General features: G+C 40.6%; 1 protein-coding gene across 1 annotated transcript in view; it reads right to left on the bottom strand.

Annotated features, from left to right (window-relative positions):
• Positions 1-20,318, bottom strand: part of ryr3 (ryanodine receptor 3) — a 374,648-nt gene that overhangs the window by 242,486 nt on the left and 111,844 nt on the right. The window contains 7 exon segments of the mRNA XM_073040132.1: positions 133-280; positions 1,364-1,523; positions 6,799-6,882; positions 6,997-7,100; positions 12,811-12,915; positions 15,041-15,257; positions 16,540-16,732. Coding sequence (XP_072896233.1) covers positions 133-280; positions 1,364-1,523; positions 6,799-6,882; positions 6,997-7,100; positions 12,811-12,915; positions 15,041-15,257; positions 16,540-16,732 — 1,011 coding nt within the window.

Here is a 20,318-nt window from a genome sequence, read left to right as displayed (position 1 = left end):
ATGCCTTACCACATACATCAATGGAGTGACTTGATTTGCTGTTTCTTCAGTGACTATGATACCTTAAGCATTCACAGTATTTTAATTTGATTTTAGCAAATGAATAAATTGATTAGTAATTGCTGTACTCACCAACTTCCTGGTCTGAAGGCTCAATGTTGTAACCATAACCAATTAAAGTGCGAATTGCTTCACGTAAACTGTCTCTATTTGATTTTTTAGTTCGTTCATCAAGAAGGCTATACGGCACCAGTCGAGGGTTTCTTTTATTCTTGATATCCTGTAGAACGTGACAGTTAATGTCATCATATATGCTCTGCGTTCTAATCTTAGGTGTTTTCCCTGCATTTGCAGTTAAAATTCAACGAGAATGCATGTGTTCACACAAAGCTAGTGACTGAAGTTAAATAGAAACAGAAAGTGCTGGAAACACGCAGCAGGTCAGGCAACATCCTGAAAGCCTGAAGGCACGTACCATCAGGCTCAAGGACAGCTACTATTCCACTGTTAGCAGACTTTTAAACAGGCCTCTTGTACGATTAGATGAATTCTTGACCTCAAAATCTACCCCATTATGATCTTGCACTTTATTGTTTACCAGCACTATACTTTCTCTGTAGCTTTAACACTTTATTCTGTATCGTTATTATTTTGCCTTAATGCACTGTGTAATGATTTTGATCTGTATAAACAAAATGTAAGATAATCTTTTCATTGTATCTTGTTACAACTGTGACAATAATTAGCCAAGACCAAAACTGCTTTCTTTCTCTACTCTTTCAATCCAAATGAAAGGTCTCGATCCGAAATGAATGCTGACTGTCTATTTTCCTCCACAGATGCTGACTGACCTGCTGAATTTCTCCAGCTCTTGTTTTTCGCTTTGAATCAAATGCAAGGTCAGGAGAGCTTCCGAAAGGCCAATGAAGTGAAAGGTTAGCTGAACTTCAGGTGGGTCAATCAACTGTATACTTAGCTGAACATTAAGATGGCCATTTAAAACATTTTTATGCAATACAAGTTGCAATAAAGAAGCTTTATTGTATTACACTAATATGCGCTAAATACACAATATAACTAACCTGCAACATATAAGAATACTTTAAGGAAGTTTAAAATATTGTCCAGAATTTAAAGTAAAATCACAGGATGAATATTAGGTACAAACCACTCCCTGTATTATCTGTTCTCAGTTCAGCTTTATGCCTTGCATTTGCCAGCATAAAAATATCCCACAAAGGGAATAAGTAATTGGTGTGAAATAAAATTGTCTGCTTTTCAAAATGATTTTATAAGCATAGTTTGTTACTATGTGGCCATGGAACATACGTCCATAACTCCAGTTACTACAAATCTCAGTCACCTGTTGGATGCCGTAGGTCCACCCTTGCTTGATTCTGTCTTTAGCCCAGACATTATGAGCATTTTCTGCCAGCTTGTCAACCAATACTTCCTGGGCTGTGTGTAGTTTGACATCCGAAAGGTCCAGTGGGGCAGGCTTGTAGCCATTTAACATCATGTAACTAAAATGCAATTAAAATAAATGATGAATAAGATCACAGGTTGAAATGCAAAATACAATATTTTAAAATAATCAGCATAGAATCAATTAGCCTCTAAAAGAAAAACTTAGAAGTTTAAAAGTCAAATTTTCCATAAATGGAAACTTGTTAATCCTATTTTAAATTTGAAACACGTTGGAGGAATTACTGTTCCAAATTAATTACATGTTGATTCATCTTTAAAAAACATTTGCTGTTCCCTCTAGTTTTCAGCATCAAGGAATACTTACTAACAACATCATAAGCAAGCAGAAGCTAACTAATTGATCTTAATCAGTCAAAAGTCCACAAACTCCTATCCAAAGTGGAAAAGATATATTTGCTGTTCCATAAAGATTCCTTTAGGCTCAGGCAGATTCGGTCCAAGGCAGTTTAAGTCTAAGATCTCTTTCAAAAGACACATCTTTGGTATCCAAAAATATCTTTTTGAATATTGTTGATTGGGATGTTCTTTCAGAGACTAGTAGCATAGCTAGGTCTCTGGCACTGAGACCAGGTGTGAGGCTCACAGCGATAGTGATAAGAGGCTTGATAGTGCGTGAGGGCAGACAGTATATTCTGTGGATGCAGAAGAGATGACAGGATGGAGTGTTGCTTCCTGGGTGCCAGGATTAAGGATGTCTTTGAGTGACTGCAGGAAGTTTTCGAATGGGAGGTTCTAGAGCAACAGTTTATTAAGAGTAAAACTGAGTGACAAAGCAGAGAGTAGATCACTTAAGTTCAGCAGTGCTGCCTATATCTTGAGCTGCTGGAGATGGATGGGACTTATAACAAATATTTCTCCTTGCTGTTTACTGAGGAGAAAAGCATGGTTGCTCCAGAGATAAGGGAGACAAGTAAAAATGTTTTGAAGAACATTCATATTCCCAGGGAAGTACTTTCAGCCTTGTACCTCATTAAAATGGATACATTCTCTGGACCTGAGCAAGTGCATCCTTACTAGAGACTAGAGAAGAAATTGTAGAGACCCTTGTGGGGTTATAGAACAAAGAAACATAGAAAACCCGCAGCACAATACAAGCCTTTCAGCCCACAATGCTGTGCTGAACATGTACTTACTTTAGAAATTACCTAGGGCTACCCATAGCCCTCTGTTTTTCTATTTTCCATTGCCCTCTATATTTGCTTCATCATTATTACTGGTGAAGTTCTCAAACACTGGAAGGTGGCTAATGTTGCTCCATTGTTTAAGAAGGGTACCAAAAACAAGCAAGAGAATTGCTGGGTGATTAGTCTGACATCAGTAGAGGGGAAGTTACTGGAAAGAATTCTGAGGAACAGGATCTATCAGCATTTGGATAACCAGGGTCTGATGAGGAGGAATCAGCATGGCTTTGTGTGTGGAAAGTTGTGTTTGATGAATCTTATAGAGCTTTATGAATAAGTAACCAAAGAGGTAGATGTGGGTAAGGCAGTGGATGTTGTCTACTTGATTTTGAAAGCAAGGCTTTCAACATGGTAGGCTTGTCTAGAGGGTTAGGTACCATGGTGTTGAGGGAGAGCTAGTAAGGTGAATTCAAAATTGACTTGGAGATAGAAAGCAGCAGATGGTGGTTTAAGGTTGTTTGTTGGAATAGAAGTCTACAACTAGTGGTGTGCTATAGTGGATGATTTTGGGATCCTTGCTATCCATTTCTTATATAAGTTATTTGAATGCAGATGCGTAAGGCTTGATCAGTAAGCTTGCAGATGACATGAAATTAGAGGTGTTGTCTGTGAAGAAGGTTATTGTAGATTAAAGGGGGATCTTGATTAGCTAAGGAAATGAGCTGAGGAGTGGCAAATGTATTTCATTAACAATAAATGCAAGCAGGCTTTTTCCACTGAGGTTGGGTGGGAGGTCATGGGTTAAGTGTGAAAGGTGAAAAGATTAAGGGGAACACAAAGGGAAACTTCTTCACTCAGAGGGTCGTGAAAGTGTGAAACGAGCTGCCAGCACAGATGGTGCATGTGAGCTCCATTTCAAAGTTTAAAGTAAGTTTGGATAGGTAAGTGGATGGTAGGGATATGGTCACGGTGCAGGTCAATGGGAGTAGGCCGTTTAAACGGTTCGGTGTGGAGTAGATGGGCTGAAGGATCTGTTTCTGTGCTGTATTTTTCTATGATTCTATAAGTGGGACACAATGCATTTTGGGAAGTCAAACCATAGGCGGAATTATACTGTGAATGGTAGGGCATTAGGGAATGTAAGGAATAAATAGACCTTGGAGTACAGGTGCACAGTTCATTGAAAGTAGCATCACATAGATAAAGTGGTTAAAAAAGGTGTTTGGCATGCTGGCTTTCAACAATCAGGGCACAGAGAAGAGCTGGGATATTACTGCATATTGCAGTTGTATAAATCATTGGTGCGGCCCTACTTACAGAACTGTGAGCAGTTTTGTTCATCCGGTTGTACAAATATGTGGGTTACATTTGTAACCCACTGAGTGCAGAAAAGATTTACAAGAATGCTGCCAGGACTAGAGGGCTAGAATTATAGGGAGAGGTTGGCCAGGCCAGGTCTGCATTGCTTGGAGCACAGCAGAGTGGGAGTGATGTCATAGAGGTTTATAAAAGTATCCAAGGGCATGGAAAAGGCAGGTGGAAGCATTCTTTTATCCATGGTAGGTGAGCCCAAATCTAGGGGGCATCATTTCAGGATGAGAGGGAAAAGATTTGAAAGGGATTTGAGGGGCAAGTCTTTCCACACAGAGGATGGTGAATACATGGAGTGAGCTGCCAGAGGAATGACTGAGGAAGATACAAATTTAAGAAGCATTTAGTTAGATAGACACAGAGGCAGGGTTCAGAGGGATATGGGCCAATTTGGACTAGGTGGGTGGTACCTTATTTGACATAGATTCATGGGGATAAAGAGCCCGTATCCATGCTGTACTGTCCTATGACTTTGTGGCACATAATGAAATGGAGCCACTTTTCAATGACCAGTGGCAGGAAGTATCTCCTCAGCCATTAATAACAGGAGGCACCTCCTCCAACCCAGAAAGCCCAGTGCCTTTGTCAAACCTGGAGACCAACCACCACCTCAGCCCAGACCACCAGAAAGCTTGCTCGCCACAGCATCTGACTGGCAACTGAAAGTCAAGTCAAAGTCAAGTCAAATTTATTTATAAAGCACACTTAAAAACAACCCATGTTGACTAAAGTGCTGTACAAACCATAACAGGTAGCTAAAATCACAAATACAAGAAACATAGATATAAACAACAAGGCACTCAGCTTATGGGCACAAAATAAATAACACAAGTCAATCTTGGCAAGCGTTAAAGTTCCCTGACCTCATTCCATCGTCATTAGTTCAACGGGCAGGTGGTCATGGTAGAACTGACAGTGCCTTGGGAAGACCGGATTGAGGAGGTGATTGAACGTAAGAAAGCCAAATACCAGAAGCAAATACCAGGGCAGTGCCAGAGACAGGGGTGGCGGGCACAAAGCAAGCCTATAGAGGTAAGGTGTAGAGGTTGTGCTGTCTACTCGTTCTGCAGAACCTACTCTCTCCTTGGCATTATGGGGGCTGCAAAGAAAAGAGCCATCAGGACCGTTACAGAGGCTGCTGAGCAAGCCTCCAGATAGCTATGGATCAAGAGGTGTCACCCGTGGACCAGTACTGCTGGGACTCAAGCCAGGGCCTGATTAACCTTGGCTGGGTCACCTGGGCGGGGGTGTCTGATGTTGAAAGACCTGAAACACCTGATGATCCCAGGGTACATCACTGATGATGTGTCCCAGCGCATCCTAGGATGCATCTCACCATCAATATCATTTCAGAGTAAGCTCTCCCAAATGTAATCACTTCAAGGAGACAATGACACTGAAATTCTTACAGGATACAGTCCTAGGGCACAAACCAGACTCATGTACACATTTTCACAGTAGCACTGACTCTTTCCCAAAGTGCAGAAGATTTGGTCACTTGCTGTGCTGAGACAGGAGTGTCCAACTGCCAGAGCACGTCGATGGACCTGATTCAGTGTTACGCACCAGACCCTTCTGGGCTTAAAGGAAATCTGAAAAAAAAATTCTCTGAAAAATTTCTGTGCTTGGAATTGGGCTTACTAGTAATCATTACTCAGGCATTCCAGAAACCAAGATGTCATCTGTGGCAAATGTCCACACACGTGCACACCTCCACAGCAAACTTCACTGGAGGCTATGTTAGTAAAGACACCAGAGTACACACAGTGAACGTTGTTGCCTGGGTGACTGCAGAGCAAGCAGATCAAGGCATCCTTAGTCTGTGGTACTCATCCGATCCCAGCACTGCCACTGTGGATTCCATTGAAGCACCTGATAATTTACTTTACGTTGCTAAGCACACATTGTAACAGCAACAGAATCCCCACCAATGCTAACTAATGCATGACCTATCCCAGCTGATGGGATAATTTCTATTGTTAGATTTCCACTATGATTTTTAACTCGCGAAAGCTGACATTAAGTGGTGTGACATGCTCATAGATAGTTTGCTGATTTCAAGCAATATTTTTGCATAAACCAGTAGCTGCTGGATATGGGTACACAAATAGGCTTTTCTGGAGAATACAGCATGACTGAGAGAATGAGCAGAGACCACTCAGAGAAATGCAACGTGCTACATAGAGGACGAAGGGAAAGAGGAAGAGAGTTGACAATCTTTTTGACTGGAATGTAAAGCCTGACAGTTTGAGGAGCTATATGAAATCAGGCTCTGTCCAATATTCTCAGGCTAAGGTTAGAGTGATCATGTTTGCTAGTAACTCCCAGCATCCTCAACCCCAGCTGGAGCTCAGGAATTTCAAGGTCATCCTCCGTGGTATGTGAGGTGGAGATAAAGAAGCATACATGCTGTATAGCCCAAAGCTGATATTCCCATGAAAATACAATGGAAAAAGACAATATTAGTTTCAATGCATTGCATTTCTAGATCTATTTACTTCTCAGCAAAGACTATAAAATCAACAGAAAACAATTGTGATCATATGTGACTTTAAAAGTAATTAGATCCTGCAACTTGTCTTACACATTTCCACCTAGTCGTATTTTGCAAAAACATTCATTCAGATTAACTTGAAATCCTTAACAAAAATTCTGTGATCCTGAAAGCTAGCACAATTCACATGCAGTTTTTAGTCCAAAATGGTAAACATGAATAGTATTATGAAAAGTAAAAAGTAGATGTTGAAAAACCTGTTCTGGTCTCTTTAAAACAAAAACACACCTCTCGGTAATATTCTCATGACTGTAATAAACTTACTTTTTGGGAAGTTTCATTCTTTGTAAATATTCTTCTGCTTTTGGTTTAATATGAACAACATGACAACCAAAAGCCAGGAGGGTCCTGTAAAGGCATTGCAGTAAACACTGTAAATTCATCAACTAAATGCAAAGACAAGGCAAGTTGATATAATTAACAGCTTTTTATCTTAAATATTGAACAATGTTTTAAACCTACTTTAAGGTTTCAAGGGACATTTGTAAATTATAGTTTCTCTCTTGTTCTGGTAGCTTATCAAAATCCACCAAACAAGGGTGCTGTCTCTTATTGTCATCGCGTACCTGAATAAGAAACAAGGCAGTCATTGGTGAATAAAGCAGTGGGTTATTAATTGTTCCAATGAATCCATCTTTGATAACGGTCACATTTTTTTTGACTGGCAAGTTGCTGGAAATGTGAGAAGCTTGCAGCAATGGAGTGAACGGATCTGGGATGTGAATGTATAAATAAATTAACTTTGTACTTCCTTAAGTAATCGCATTCTGATAAATGCATACAATATATAGTGCAACCACTAACAAAGCCAGTATAGGCCAGGTATCAAGTAAAGAAAAGAAGGGATATTTTATTTTGAGACTCAGTACGGTACCAGGCCCTTCTAGCCCAGCAAGCCCACACTGCCCAATTACAATCAACCTACCAAACCATACATGTAGGGGGAAACTGGACCACTCAGAGGAAGCGGTCACAGGGAGAAGGTACAAACTCCTTACTGACAGCAGCAGAACTGAAGCTGGGTCACTGGTGTTGTAATAGAGTTAGACTAACTAATACATTAGCATGCTGTCCCTTAATTCAAGGGTAAAGTTAAAATAGGTTAAGGGGAAGATTAGGTTAAAAAAAGTTTAAAATAGGACTAGTTAAATTATTAACAAGAGAAAATCTGCAGATGCCAGAAATCCAGGCAACACACATAAAATGCTGGAGGAACTCAGCAGGCCAGGCAGCATCTATGGAAAAGAGTAAAGAGTTGACATTTGGGGCCCAGACTCTTCATCAGGACTGGAGAAAAAGTTTCTAATGGGATCCCACAATGAAGCACATATTTCCCAGCCCCTCCCCACTTTCTGCTTTCCACAAGAATCTCTTTATGCAACTCCCTTGTCCATTTGTTTCAAGCTCCAAACTGTCCTTCCAAACGAGGCAACACTTCACCTGTGTGTCTGTTGGGTCATCTACTGTATCCAGTGCTCCTGGTATGGCCTCTTGTATATCAGTGAGACCCAACATAGATTTGGAGACTGCTTAGCCTATGCTCCATCCGTCAGAAAAAGCAGGATCTCCCAGTGGCCACTCATTTTAATTCTACTTCCCATTTCCATTCCAACATGTCAGTCCGTGACCTCCTCTACTGCCGCAATGAGGTCACACTCAGGTTGGAGGAGCAACACCTTATATTATGTTGGGTAGCCTCCAACTCGATGGCATGAACATTGATTTATTGAACTTCTGGTATTGCCACCCTCCTCCTTCACCATTCCCCATCCCCATTCTCTCTTTCACCTTATCTCCTTACCTGCCCATCACCTCCCTCTGGAGCTCCTCTGCCTTCCCTTTCCATGGCGGCCTTCTGTCAGCCCTTTATCTCTTTCATCAATTGACTTCCCATCTCTTTACTTCAACACTCCTCCCTTCCAGTTTTACCTATCACCTACTACCTTGTATTTCTTCCTCTCCTCCCCCCACCTTCTTACTCTGACTTCTCATTGTTTTCTTCAGTCCCAATGAAGGGTCTTGGCCTGAAACGTCAACGGTTCACTCTTTTCCATAGATGCTGCACATCTTTATGCTACTTTTTGTGATGATTTTGTTTGAATCTAATCATGCAAGTAGTACAAAACTTTACATCAAAAATAGATAGCTAGTGAGATATGCTCACAAGGGCAACCATTGAGTGGTGTGGATGATTTTTAAAATTAGTTATGTATTTGCTGTCACCTGAAGCTGATGTACTTGCACACAAACAACAGTAAGTGTAAGGCAGGATCTCAGAGTGGCTACCTACTTCAATTCGACTGAACATTCCCATACCAACATGTCTGCTGCCACCATGAGGCAAAACTCAGGTTGGAGGAGCAACACTTCAATTTCCATCTGGGTGGCTTCCAACCTTAAATATTTCCCTGCCAATAATTTATTTTTTATAACTGCATATACTTGGCAATGTTATTACATGTGAGTGCCACCATGAAATATAAAAGATTAATTAAAATATTTAATTTTCATCAAAATACTACAATGAGATGGTTCCGAGTGATGAAACAGGGATCAGGTTACAATTCAGACATCAGTTCAACCCCCAATGCATCATGCATAAAGTGTAACCTTTGGCATTAACGAATCACCAGATTGCTTTTCACATCAATTATAAAACTCCTCCACAAGGTTTTCACAAGAGTATGCTTCACTAGAAACTTCATGGCTGGGATAGATCAAGAGCAAGCCCCTTTCCAATTTCAACAAACAGGCCTTACTTTATATCTAATCTTGCTAAGGTTGAGTTTCAGACAGAAATAATACTGCATATAGTAGGTTAGTAAATTAAAAAAAAATGACTGTGGTGTAGCTGGCCTCTGTTACTTTGGACTTGGGTATGATATGCCAATGATATTTAATGTCCACCTATTTTTATTATCACTTAAAGGCTAGTAAACAATACGTTGTCATTTAATGCAACATGATAGGAGGTAGATTATGTTGCTTGAATTGATGTGTCCTTTTATTGCTGCTAAATGTATGGACCCTGATGAATTGAATTAATTTTAAACTCAGATTTGTTCTCTTTTTAAACAGCAGGAAAGAAATTAGCATTTTGATTTTACTTTCCCAGTTAGAAATTAGACCACAAAATAATTTTGAGACAGAATACACCATTGTAGATATCACAGTCATGGAATTGTAAAGCAGAGAAACAGGACCTTCAGCCTACAGAGTCCACGCAGGCCACCAAACACAAGTCAGCACCAATCTCCATTTGTTCTCCCCAGATTCCCAGCAACTCTCTCCAAATTCTACCATCCATCCCACTCGACCGAGCTTACACTGGTCAATTAACTGACCAATCAGCATGTCTACAGGATGTACAATAGGTGGAAACTAGAGCACCTGTGTGGTCACAGGGAGAGAGTGCAAACTCTGCACTGACAACACCAGGTGGGATAGAGGTAAAGGAAAGAGAGGAGGGAGAGACGTATGTTTGATTAAAGGAAACGTCATGACAGTAGACAGAGGTAAAATTACTGTAGGATCATCCAGTGAGGCTTTATGGATAGAGAAGAGAAATTAGAAGGGGCGATCACATTGTTTTTGAGTTGATACTATAGGCTCCCTAATAGTCAATAGGAATTAGAGAAGATTGTGGAGAGTTGCAAGAATAATTGAGTTGCCATAGTAGATGATTTTAACTTTCTTACCATAAATTAGCACTACCATACTGTTAAGTACTTAGATGGTGTTGAAATTAAATGTATTCAGGAACTTGCAAAGATTTATTGAGGTAGGTTGTTTGTGGGCAAAAGGACCACAGGCAAGTGGGAGGATTTACAAGTGAGATAGCAAGAGCTCAAGGTCTGTATTTTCCTGTTGGATTCAAGGACAAGGCTGATAGGAGTAAGGAACCATGGATGTCATGTGCTACTGAGCTCCTAGCCAGACAAAAGAAGGAGGCATGGGTCAGTTACAGGCACTTTCAATCGGGAAAATTTCTGGAAGGGTGTGGAGGATACAGGAGTGCACTCAAGAAGAACATCAGGAGAGCAAAATGGGGACATAAGATAGCTTTGGCTGAGAAGATTAAGGAAAATCCAAAGAGATATTATAAATATATTAAAGGGAAATGAGCTAGAGGGACAATAGTGCCCCTCAAAGACCAAAGGGGACATCTTCAAGTGAGATGGAAAAGGTCTTTAATGAATATTTCTCTTGTGGTGGCCTGTACATGCGGGACTCGAACCGCCATCGGGAGCCGTGGGCGGACACGCGGTAGTGCATTTGGAACTACCCACTCAGGGCAAACCTTCCGGGGACAGTCTGATGTCCCGTCCACCCCGTGGGTCACAGGGTCCCATGGAAGGGGAGATTTAAGCGCGATTTTGAATCAGTAAAGGCATTCTGAGTTCAGCTCTCTCTGCCTCCGTGTGTTTCTTTAGTAGCACGTTGCACGCGACTACATTCCTCTAGTTTTCTGTGGAGATAGATGTAAAACTAGGAAAGTAAACAGGAAGGTATTGAGGAAAGTCTAGACTACACTAGAGGAGCTTCTGGTTATCTCTAAAGGTATGAAGGTGCACAAATCACCAGGCATATCCAAGAACACCATGGGATGTAGCAAAAAAATACTGTGGGATCCCTGGCTAAGAAATTTACTCATCATTTCTCACAGGTGAGGTGCTGCTACACTGAAAGCTAACTAAAGTTGTGCTTTTATTTAAGGATAGCAAAGGAAAACCTGGGAACTATGATCAGTAAGCTAAATATCCATGGTACATAGGTTATTGGAGAGGATTCTTAGGAATAGTACATACAAATGCCTGGAAAGACCAGGATTAATTAGGGGTAGTCACTATGACTTTGTGCATGGTAGTTTAAGTCTTACAAAGTTGATTGAGTTTTTTTGATGATATGACCAGACAATTCTATGAGGGCAGGGAGGAAGATGTACTGTAGCTTAGATTGACTTCAGTAAGGGCCTTCAAAAGGTTCCACATGGCAGGCTGCTTTAGAAGGTGAGGTTGCATGGAATCCAGGGAGAGCTGTCTAACTGGATACACAATTGGCTTAACAATAGAAAACAGAGGGTGATGGTGGAAGGTTGTTTCCCAGGCTGGAGGCCCATGACTAGTGGTCTGCTTCTGACTAGAGGTTGGTACTGAGGTCATTGTTATTTGTCATCTCTGTCAACAAGTCTGGCAACATGGTAAAGTAGCAGTTAGTGCAACATTTTACAGCAGCCAGCTGTAAGATCGGGGTCTGATTCCCACCACTGTCTCTAAGGAGTTTGTACGTTCCCCCTATAACCATGTGGATTTCCTCCTGCTGCTCCAGTTGCTTCCCACATTTCAAAGACATACTGTACGATTTATGGTTAGTGAGGGTTAGCATGCTATGTTGGTGCTGGAAGCATGGCAACACCAGCAGGCAACCCAACATAACCCTTGCTGATTTGAATTGATGCAAATGATGCACGTTTCAATGTCAAATCCAGGTGGGAGTTTCAGAGCAAATGGCAAGGCCCTGGTAATTGTTGTATAATGGTGGAATGTTGGATACAACTACATGGTTCACTGAAACTGGAGTCATAGGGGTGTGAAGCAGCACCTCTGCTCTAGTTTATAGTGAAAATCTTCACTTCCAGCTGCAGGGTCAGTTACTAAACATTTCCAGTATTTTCATTAAAACTGACTTTGAAAGTAACTTTTCACAACTCCTTTTTTTTCTGAAAGTATTGCCAGAGAGAGAAAAAAAACAAACATGCCTTTGGTAATCAACCTTCTCAAAAGCCGATTTATCCATATTGTTTACAATATACTTCACCGACAGCAACTCAGGCATACACCGTAAGCAGCTAACTCACTATATTAACAGATCATGTGAAGTCCATGTGATTGATAAAGTTCACTAATATTACATTGGTAGGATTCTCTGCTTCCTGTGTTGGCCAGGAGTACATTTTGGGATACTGTATTTCCTCAGCAGCTAATAATTGATTTATTTATTTTAAGCAATAGTGAAGTCAATCATAAGTACTGGTAGATACTATGGGAAGGGAAAGGGATAATTTAGAACATTAAACATGGGACACAAAAGTAAATGAAAGCCTTCTGGCTAATGGAATTCAATAAAATTATTGGTTGTTCTTCTACTTCAGTGCTATTTTCCAGCATTATCCCCATATTCCGTAATTCTGTTACTATCCAGCATCATATCAGTCTGACAGATATATCTGCAGCAGAATTAATGCATCAACTTATCCCAGTCACGTCACTTCCTTACCTTCCCATAAGTCCAGCCAAGTTCAATTTTGTTTGTTGCCCATAGTTCATGAATGTTTTCAGCTAGTTTGTTCTGGACTTTCTCAAGGTGTGAAGGTAAAACAATCTGAATTTAAGAAAAAATTGATTGTAATGTCATTTTAAAATAATAAACATTAACTAGCATAACAAATAATAATGAGGCAGCCTGCAGAAAAGTCCTCACCCTGACATAGTGGTGTCAAGAAAACAACCTCTCTCTCAATGTCGCGAAAACAAAGGAGCTGGTTGTGGATTATAGGAGAAACAGAGATAGGCTCACCCTTATTGACATCAATGGATCTGGGGATAAGAGGGTGAACAGCTTTAAGTTCCTCGGCATACACATCACCGAGAACCTCACGTGGTCTGCAAATACTGGCTATCTGGTGAAAAAAGCACAGTAGCGCCTATTTCACCTCAGACAGTTGAAGAAGTTTGACATGAGTCCCCAAATCCTAAGGACTTTCTACAGGGGCACAATTGAGAGAATCACTGCCTGGTATGGGAACTGTACTTCCCTCAATTGCAGGACTCTGTAGAGAGTGGTGCGGACAGCCCAGCGCATCTGTAGATGTGAACTTCCCAAGATTCAGGACATTTACAGAGACAGGTGAATAAAAGAGGCCCAAAGGATCACTGGGGACCTGAGTCACCCCAACCACAAACTGTTCCAGGTACTACCATCCGGGAAGCAGTACCACAGCATAAAAGCCATGGCCAACAGGCTCTGGGACAGCTTCTTCCACCAGGCCATCAGACTGATTAATTCACACTGACACAATTGTATTTCTATGCTATATCGACTGTTCTGTTGTATATACTATTTATTACAAATTACTATAAATTGCACATTGCACATTCAGATGGAGACGTAACGTAAAGTTTTTTACTCCTCATGTATGTGAAGGATGTAAGAAATAAAGTCAATTCAATTTCTCAATTCGATTTTCAATTCAATTTAATTCAATTTTTCCTTTAAGAATATAATTTCAGCATTAATTAGTATTTGGGGAGGAGGTAGAGATTAAAGAGTTCTGAAAAAAAGTACAGCTAAAATAAATTTATAAAGGTTAATGGTCAGTGCATCAAAAGTAACTTCTCACTTTAAGTGTTTACTAAATTCCAATAGGATCAGTGAATTACGAATTAAAAGTGATAAAAAATATAGAAGTTACAATTGAAATAGTACCACCAGAAATCATTCTTTAAGATATAATAGATTATTCAACATATATCACAAATGTTTGCTGTGAGCCTCACAAAACAAATATGTGAGACTCAAATGGAAAAGGTTTACATAGTTCTATCATTTTCACATTACGTTTTTGACTGAATCACAATACAGTAGTTATTGCTGCTCTGACTTCTAGAGGACTAGTTCACTGATCTCTACCCATTAATTCAAATCCTATCTAACATATAGGGAAGTTAATGATTAAGAGATAATTAAAAATCATTTCCATTTTTATTGTTAACTATCAAACTGTTATTCAGATTTTTCAGAATAAGTCAGAAAAGACTCTGGTTCTTTATTTGTACAATTATTTCTATGTGAACAATGGATCCTGTGTTATCCATTACAGCTATCTGCATGTACTGCAGTCTGCAGCTTTGGTAATAAAATTGTTTTGTAAACATGTTTCACATTAGAGAAAAATTGCAGAGCATCCTTGTTGCTGCAGGATAAATCTGGAATGTGAAAACAGTTTACCTGTAGTTATAAAATTGCTCAACAGTAACAATAGCCATGAAAATACTTCATTGTAAAAAAAAACCCTAACTGGTTTGTGTACAGCTATCAGGAGTGGCAGTTTCTATTCTATTTGACTTACTGTATGTGTGGATTCTGGGCCCACCAGTGTGGTTGTCTTTTTACTGCTCCTTGAATCAGGAGCAACTGGAATGGACAGTTAATGCTGCTATTGTCACTAAAATTTACATCCCAAGTATGAGTAAAATAAAACTGTCACATTGTTACCATTATTTTATAAATCTCACACACACACACACACACACACACACACACACACACACACACACACACACACACACACACACACACACACACACACACACACACACACACACACACACACACACACACACACACACACACACACACACACACACACAATTTTTGTGTAATTTGCTGAACTGCATAACATTGTAAAAATTTATTCACCATATTGCATTTCAAGAGATTTAAGTACCTGGCTGGTATCTACTGGCTTGGGGATGAAGGAGGCCTGGGAAAGATGACCTGGAGTTCCTAATAAGTCTCGAACACCATTATGATCTCTTTTGTATTCTTTAATTGGCTCTAATCTCATCTTTTCCTTCGGCAGTAGTGCTTCATAGCAGGGTGCATATCCAGGAGGAGGCAAAAATCTAAAATCTCCATGTTGACCACCAATCAAAAAACGTACTCTTGAAAGAAAAAAAAGTTAAATTGCAACACAGTCTCTCAAATTTAACCAGCCATATGTAATTCCTTTCATCGGTGTTAAAGAAAATAATCATGCTGGGCCTGGCGCAGTGCTATCTTCTTCCCATCTCATCATCCCTGCCCTGCCTTTAAACTTGTGTATCCATTGACACTTGTTTTACAATACACAGAGACTATTAAAAACTCCAGTCATATTGTTCATTTAATTTTAAAGTAAGAAGATAAATATCTTCAATTTGAGAGAATCAGGAATGTGATACATAAATGATTCTTGAAAGTATTTGCAGTGGTGCTACATGGAGAAATCAGGATACTCTGTACAAACTTAAACATTTCTCCAATTCTACCACATGGCACTCAGTCTACAAACTGTATAAAATATAAACTTTGAAACGGATATTTGCTGGGCATGGACATTGCACAATTTATCTACTTACAATTTACTTTATATCCTTCAGTTTCAAAGGATTGACTAAAACAGAGCAATATCAGTAGAACAGAGTGATCTAGGAATAATGGTGCATAGTTGGAAGGTGGAATCTCATGTGGATAGGGTGGTGAAGAAAGCTTTTGGTATGCTGGCCTTTATAAATCAGAGCATTGAGTATAGGAGTTGGGATGTAATGTTAAAATTGTACAAGGCATTGGTGAGGCCAAATTTGGAGTATTGTGTACAGTTCTGGTCACCGACTTATAGGAAAGATGTCAACAAAATAGAGAGAGTACAGAGGAGATTTACTAGAATGTTACCTGGGTTTCAGCACCTAAGTTACAGAGAACGGTTGAACAAGTTTGGTCTTTATTCTTTGGAGCATAGAAGGTTGAGGGGGGACTTGATAGAGGTATTTAAAATTATGAGGGGGATAGATAGAGTTGACGTGGATAGGCTTTTTCCATTGAGAGTAGGGGAGATTCAAACAAGAGGACATGAGTTGAGAGTTAAGGGGCAAAAGTTTAGGGGTAACACGAGGGGGAACTTCTTTATTCAGAGAGTGGTAGCTGTGTGGAACGAGCTTCCAGTAGAAGTGGTAGAGGCAGGTATGATTTTGTCATTTAAAAAAAAATTGTACAGGTATATGGACAGGAAAGGAATGGAGGGTTATGGGCTGAGTGCAAGTTGGTGGGACTAGGTGAGAGTAAGCGTTCGGCACGGACTAGAAGGGCCGAGATGGCCTGTTTCCATGCTGTAATTGTTATATGTTATATATGGTTATATCAGAGTCAAAATGAAATATCATGGTGTGGAAGAGACAATAAACTTACTTGGCACCTGCAGAGAAGCTGACCACTGGGAAGAACAGGCCATCAGTGTTGAAACTCTCAAACATTCCTTGTACTGGTTGTCCATTGATGCGGAAGGAAATGCTAGGTACACCTAAATCCAGGCAACAGCTAACTACGTCATCGGAGTTCAGTATGTGTTGATTTGGTGATGCTACAGCCCTAGCCACTCGACCTATTAGATAGGAAAATAAACAATCTTCATATCAGAGTATTGAGAACGGAGTTTCAGCAACTTTTATCTTGTCGACATGAACATGTAATTTTCTTTGGAGTTCAGCTGAGGGCAATGGATTAAGGAAGATTAAGTGCAGTCTTGTACTATTTACATTTATAAGACAAAGAACAGTACAGCATAGAAATAGGTCCTTTAGTCTTTCATTTCTGCACCAGTCATAATGCCATTCTAACTAATCCCATTTGCCTGCACATGGTGTATATCCTGGCATTCCCTGTCTGTTCTTGTCTGAATGCTTCTTAAACATTGCTTTTGAACCTTCTTCGACCAATTCCCCTGGCAGTGCATTCTGACCTCTCTGTCTCTCTCAATCTCTCTGTAAAAAAAATCCCGCCTCCCATATCTCACTTAAACTCTAGAAAAAACATTCCAAGTTTGTCAAACCATGACTTGTAACTGATCCACTCCAATCCAGAAATGCAAACAGATTCTTCCCCTTCCCCCACTCCCCCATGAACTTAATCCAACTGTTTCCTAAGGGGCTGCAGAACTCAAAGCGTGGTAGGTGTCTGGAATGCTCTGCTTGGATTGGTAGTAGAGGTGGATACGTTAGTGATTTCTGAGAGCCATTCAGATAGGCACATAAACGTGAGGGAAATGGAAGAATATGAACATTGCGCAGGCAGAAGGGATTAGTTTAGCTGTTAATTTGATTACTAATTTAACTGGTTTGGCACAATATTGTGGGTTGAAAGGCCTGTCGCTGTGTTGTACTCTTCTATGTTCAATAAGTCTCAGGTGGTTGTGAGTCAGCTTACCGAGGTTTATGGGACACCTGGCTGAGTGGTGCTTCAACAACCTCTCATTCAACTAAGGAGGTGATTGTTGACTTCAGCAAGGATTAAGAGGGCGACCGTGTGCCAGTGTACACTGGGGACCAGCAATGAAGAGGGTCAGCACCTTTAAATTCATGGGTGTTAATTTATCGGATGACCTGTCCTTGGCCTAACACATAGGTGCAGTCTGGATGGCATGCCAGGGTCTTTATTTCTCTGGAGGTTGAGGGGGTTTGGCTTGTCACTGGACACTCTAACAAACTTCCATAAGTGTATTGTTGAAAGTACCTTGAATGGTTGCATCACAGTTTGGTAGGGCAATTTGAAAGCACAGGGATGCAAAAGGCTTCAGAGAGTAGTGGACTCTGCCCACGTCCCTCCCCACCATCAATAGTATCTACAAGAGATGCTGTCTCAGAAAGACAGTTGAGTAGTAGATTTGGGGAGAAGTTGATGGGAATGTGTGATAAATAAAACAGAGTTAGTGTAGAATCAATTAAAGGGGCACTTACTGTCAAAATGGACTTCGTGGGCCAAACAGTGAGTTAGTCAGTCAGTCTCTTTCTCTCTCTCTTGTGACAAAGAAAACCTGCTCTGAGGAAAGGTTATGAGGATAAAATACTGAATGTTTTTCTCTATCCACAGATGCAACCTGACCTGCTGAGTGTTTCCAGCATTTTCTGTTATCTCAGATTTCCTGTATCTGTTATTTTATTTAAGCCAGTTGTTCTAAATTGTTTGAGTTGTCAAAGCAGAATAATACTGCTCATGTGCCAGCCGGACTTCCAATAGTAATTCACTGCACATGTCTTTTGAGAGCAACGAACCAGTGCTCTCTGGCAACCATTAACATTTCTTAGCAGAGCTCTCGGGCCATTTGAAACTTGTTTCTCATCTTGCACTTATTCCACTGAATTCTGATGGGAGTGTGCAAGTCAACAACCTCTTCTGAGCATGCCTCTCTGATTTGGGAAGAGCAATAATAATTGTTCGGGAGAAACAGAAAAAAAATATAAAAGTATGAGACATAGTAGTTATTATCAGTCCTCATGAACTATTTCATATGGAATTACCAGCAGTAATCAAACAGACAATGTTGTCTGCAAAGACCACAGGCTAAGTGCTTACAGCAGGGAGCACTCTAAAGAGTAAGACTTGGAAACAGACATTACATGAAACAAACAAAATGCTGGAGGAACTCAGCAAGCCAGGCAGCATTGTATGAAGGGGAACGAACAGTCGATGTTTCAAGCCAAGACCCTTCATTGGGCCTGGAAAGGGGCCAGAAGCCTGAGTAAGATGGTGGGGGGGGGGGGGGGTAGGGTTGGAGAAGCAGTATAAGCTGGTAAATGATAGGCAACACCAAGTGAGGAGCATGGTGGGTGGGGAGGGGTATAAAGTAAGAAACTGGGAGGTGATAGGTGCAAAAGGTAAAGGGCTAAAGAAGAAGGAGGTGTTGCTCCTCCAACAAAGACCAGTTGAGGACAAACACCTCATAATCTGTCTGGGTAGCCTCCAAAATGGTGGCATGAAAATCAATTCCCTTAATTTTCGACCCTTCTCTTTGCTCACTCCCCATTCCCAATTCTGGTTACCCTTTCACCCCTTCTCCTCACCTGCCCATCACCTCCTTCTGATTACCCACCTCCCAGGGTGACTACCTGCCTATAGCTCCTCTCTATCACCTCCTCACTCTCCCTGACCAGACGAAGACCATCGAGCTGCAGCTCCAGTTCCCTAACATGGTATCTAAGGAGCTGCAGCTCGACGCACGACCTCCCACATCTGACACCGAGCACAGAACACCAGCCTTACACACATACTCTCTGTCTTTATTTTAAACAGATAACCTACCTGGCCTCGGCCCTTTATCACCAAAGCCCCATTGAGTCAAAGCCTTTCTATTCTATCTCCCACTACTCCGCTGCCCGCTCCACCAATGCCCGCTCTGTAAATCTGTCTTCCTTTTAAAGTCTTCCCGCTGTTCTCACTGGCTGACCTCCATGTACTTGCACAGTCATGCCCCATACAAACTGCTGAAGAAATAACCGTCACCTTTTCAACTCTGCTCGCTTTTAAACTCTTCCAACTGTTCTCACTGGCCAACCTCCAAGCACTTGAGCAGTCGTGCCCCGTTCAAACTGCTGAAGAGTTCTTCTAGTATTTTATGTGTGTACACTGGATTTCCAGCATCTGCAGAATCTTTGTGTTTTTGATTATCATGCAACGTTTTTGGATGCATTGGTCATTTGTACAAACAATAGAACCGTGGTAATTGGCCTACATTGAAACACTCAACAGGAGAAAGTTCTGGACTAGCTAGTTTGCCATTTAGCACAACAAACATGATCAAAGCCATACTTTTCTGTCAGTCAATATTTAGAATATTCATGCCTCAATATATTGTTAAAGAGGGTTTGTTTTGGTTTTCTAACAAAGATATTTGAATATTTGGTGATATTCTTATCATTTAAGATGTGGTCCCCTTGTAAAAATATGCAATTCTATTGAACCATTTTTCTACAAACTAAACCACTGAAGTTAACTCTAGTATAACTTTTGAGCTGTATTTAATCATCTGCTGTTATGTTTGTGCTTAAAGTTCATAAAACATCAATATATTTTGTGTTCTGAGAGATTATTCCACCATATCACCTCTGCATGTTTGCTTTTTGTTCTGAATGAAAACCAATTGCATGTGTAGCTCTGGTCTCCATGTGACTCATCCAAAGTCAAAATAATAAAAT

The sequence above is a fragment of the Hemitrygon akajei genome, chromosome 3 (assembly GCF_048418815.1).
Source record: "Hemitrygon akajei chromosome 3, sHemAka1.3, whole genome shotgun sequence".
Lineage (NCBI taxonomy): Eukaryota > Metazoa > Chordata > Chondrichthyes > Myliobatiformes > Dasyatidae > Hemitrygon > Hemitrygon akajei.
Note: the sequence above shows the minus strand (reverse complement) of the source record. Positions and strands in the feature narration are given on the sequence as shown.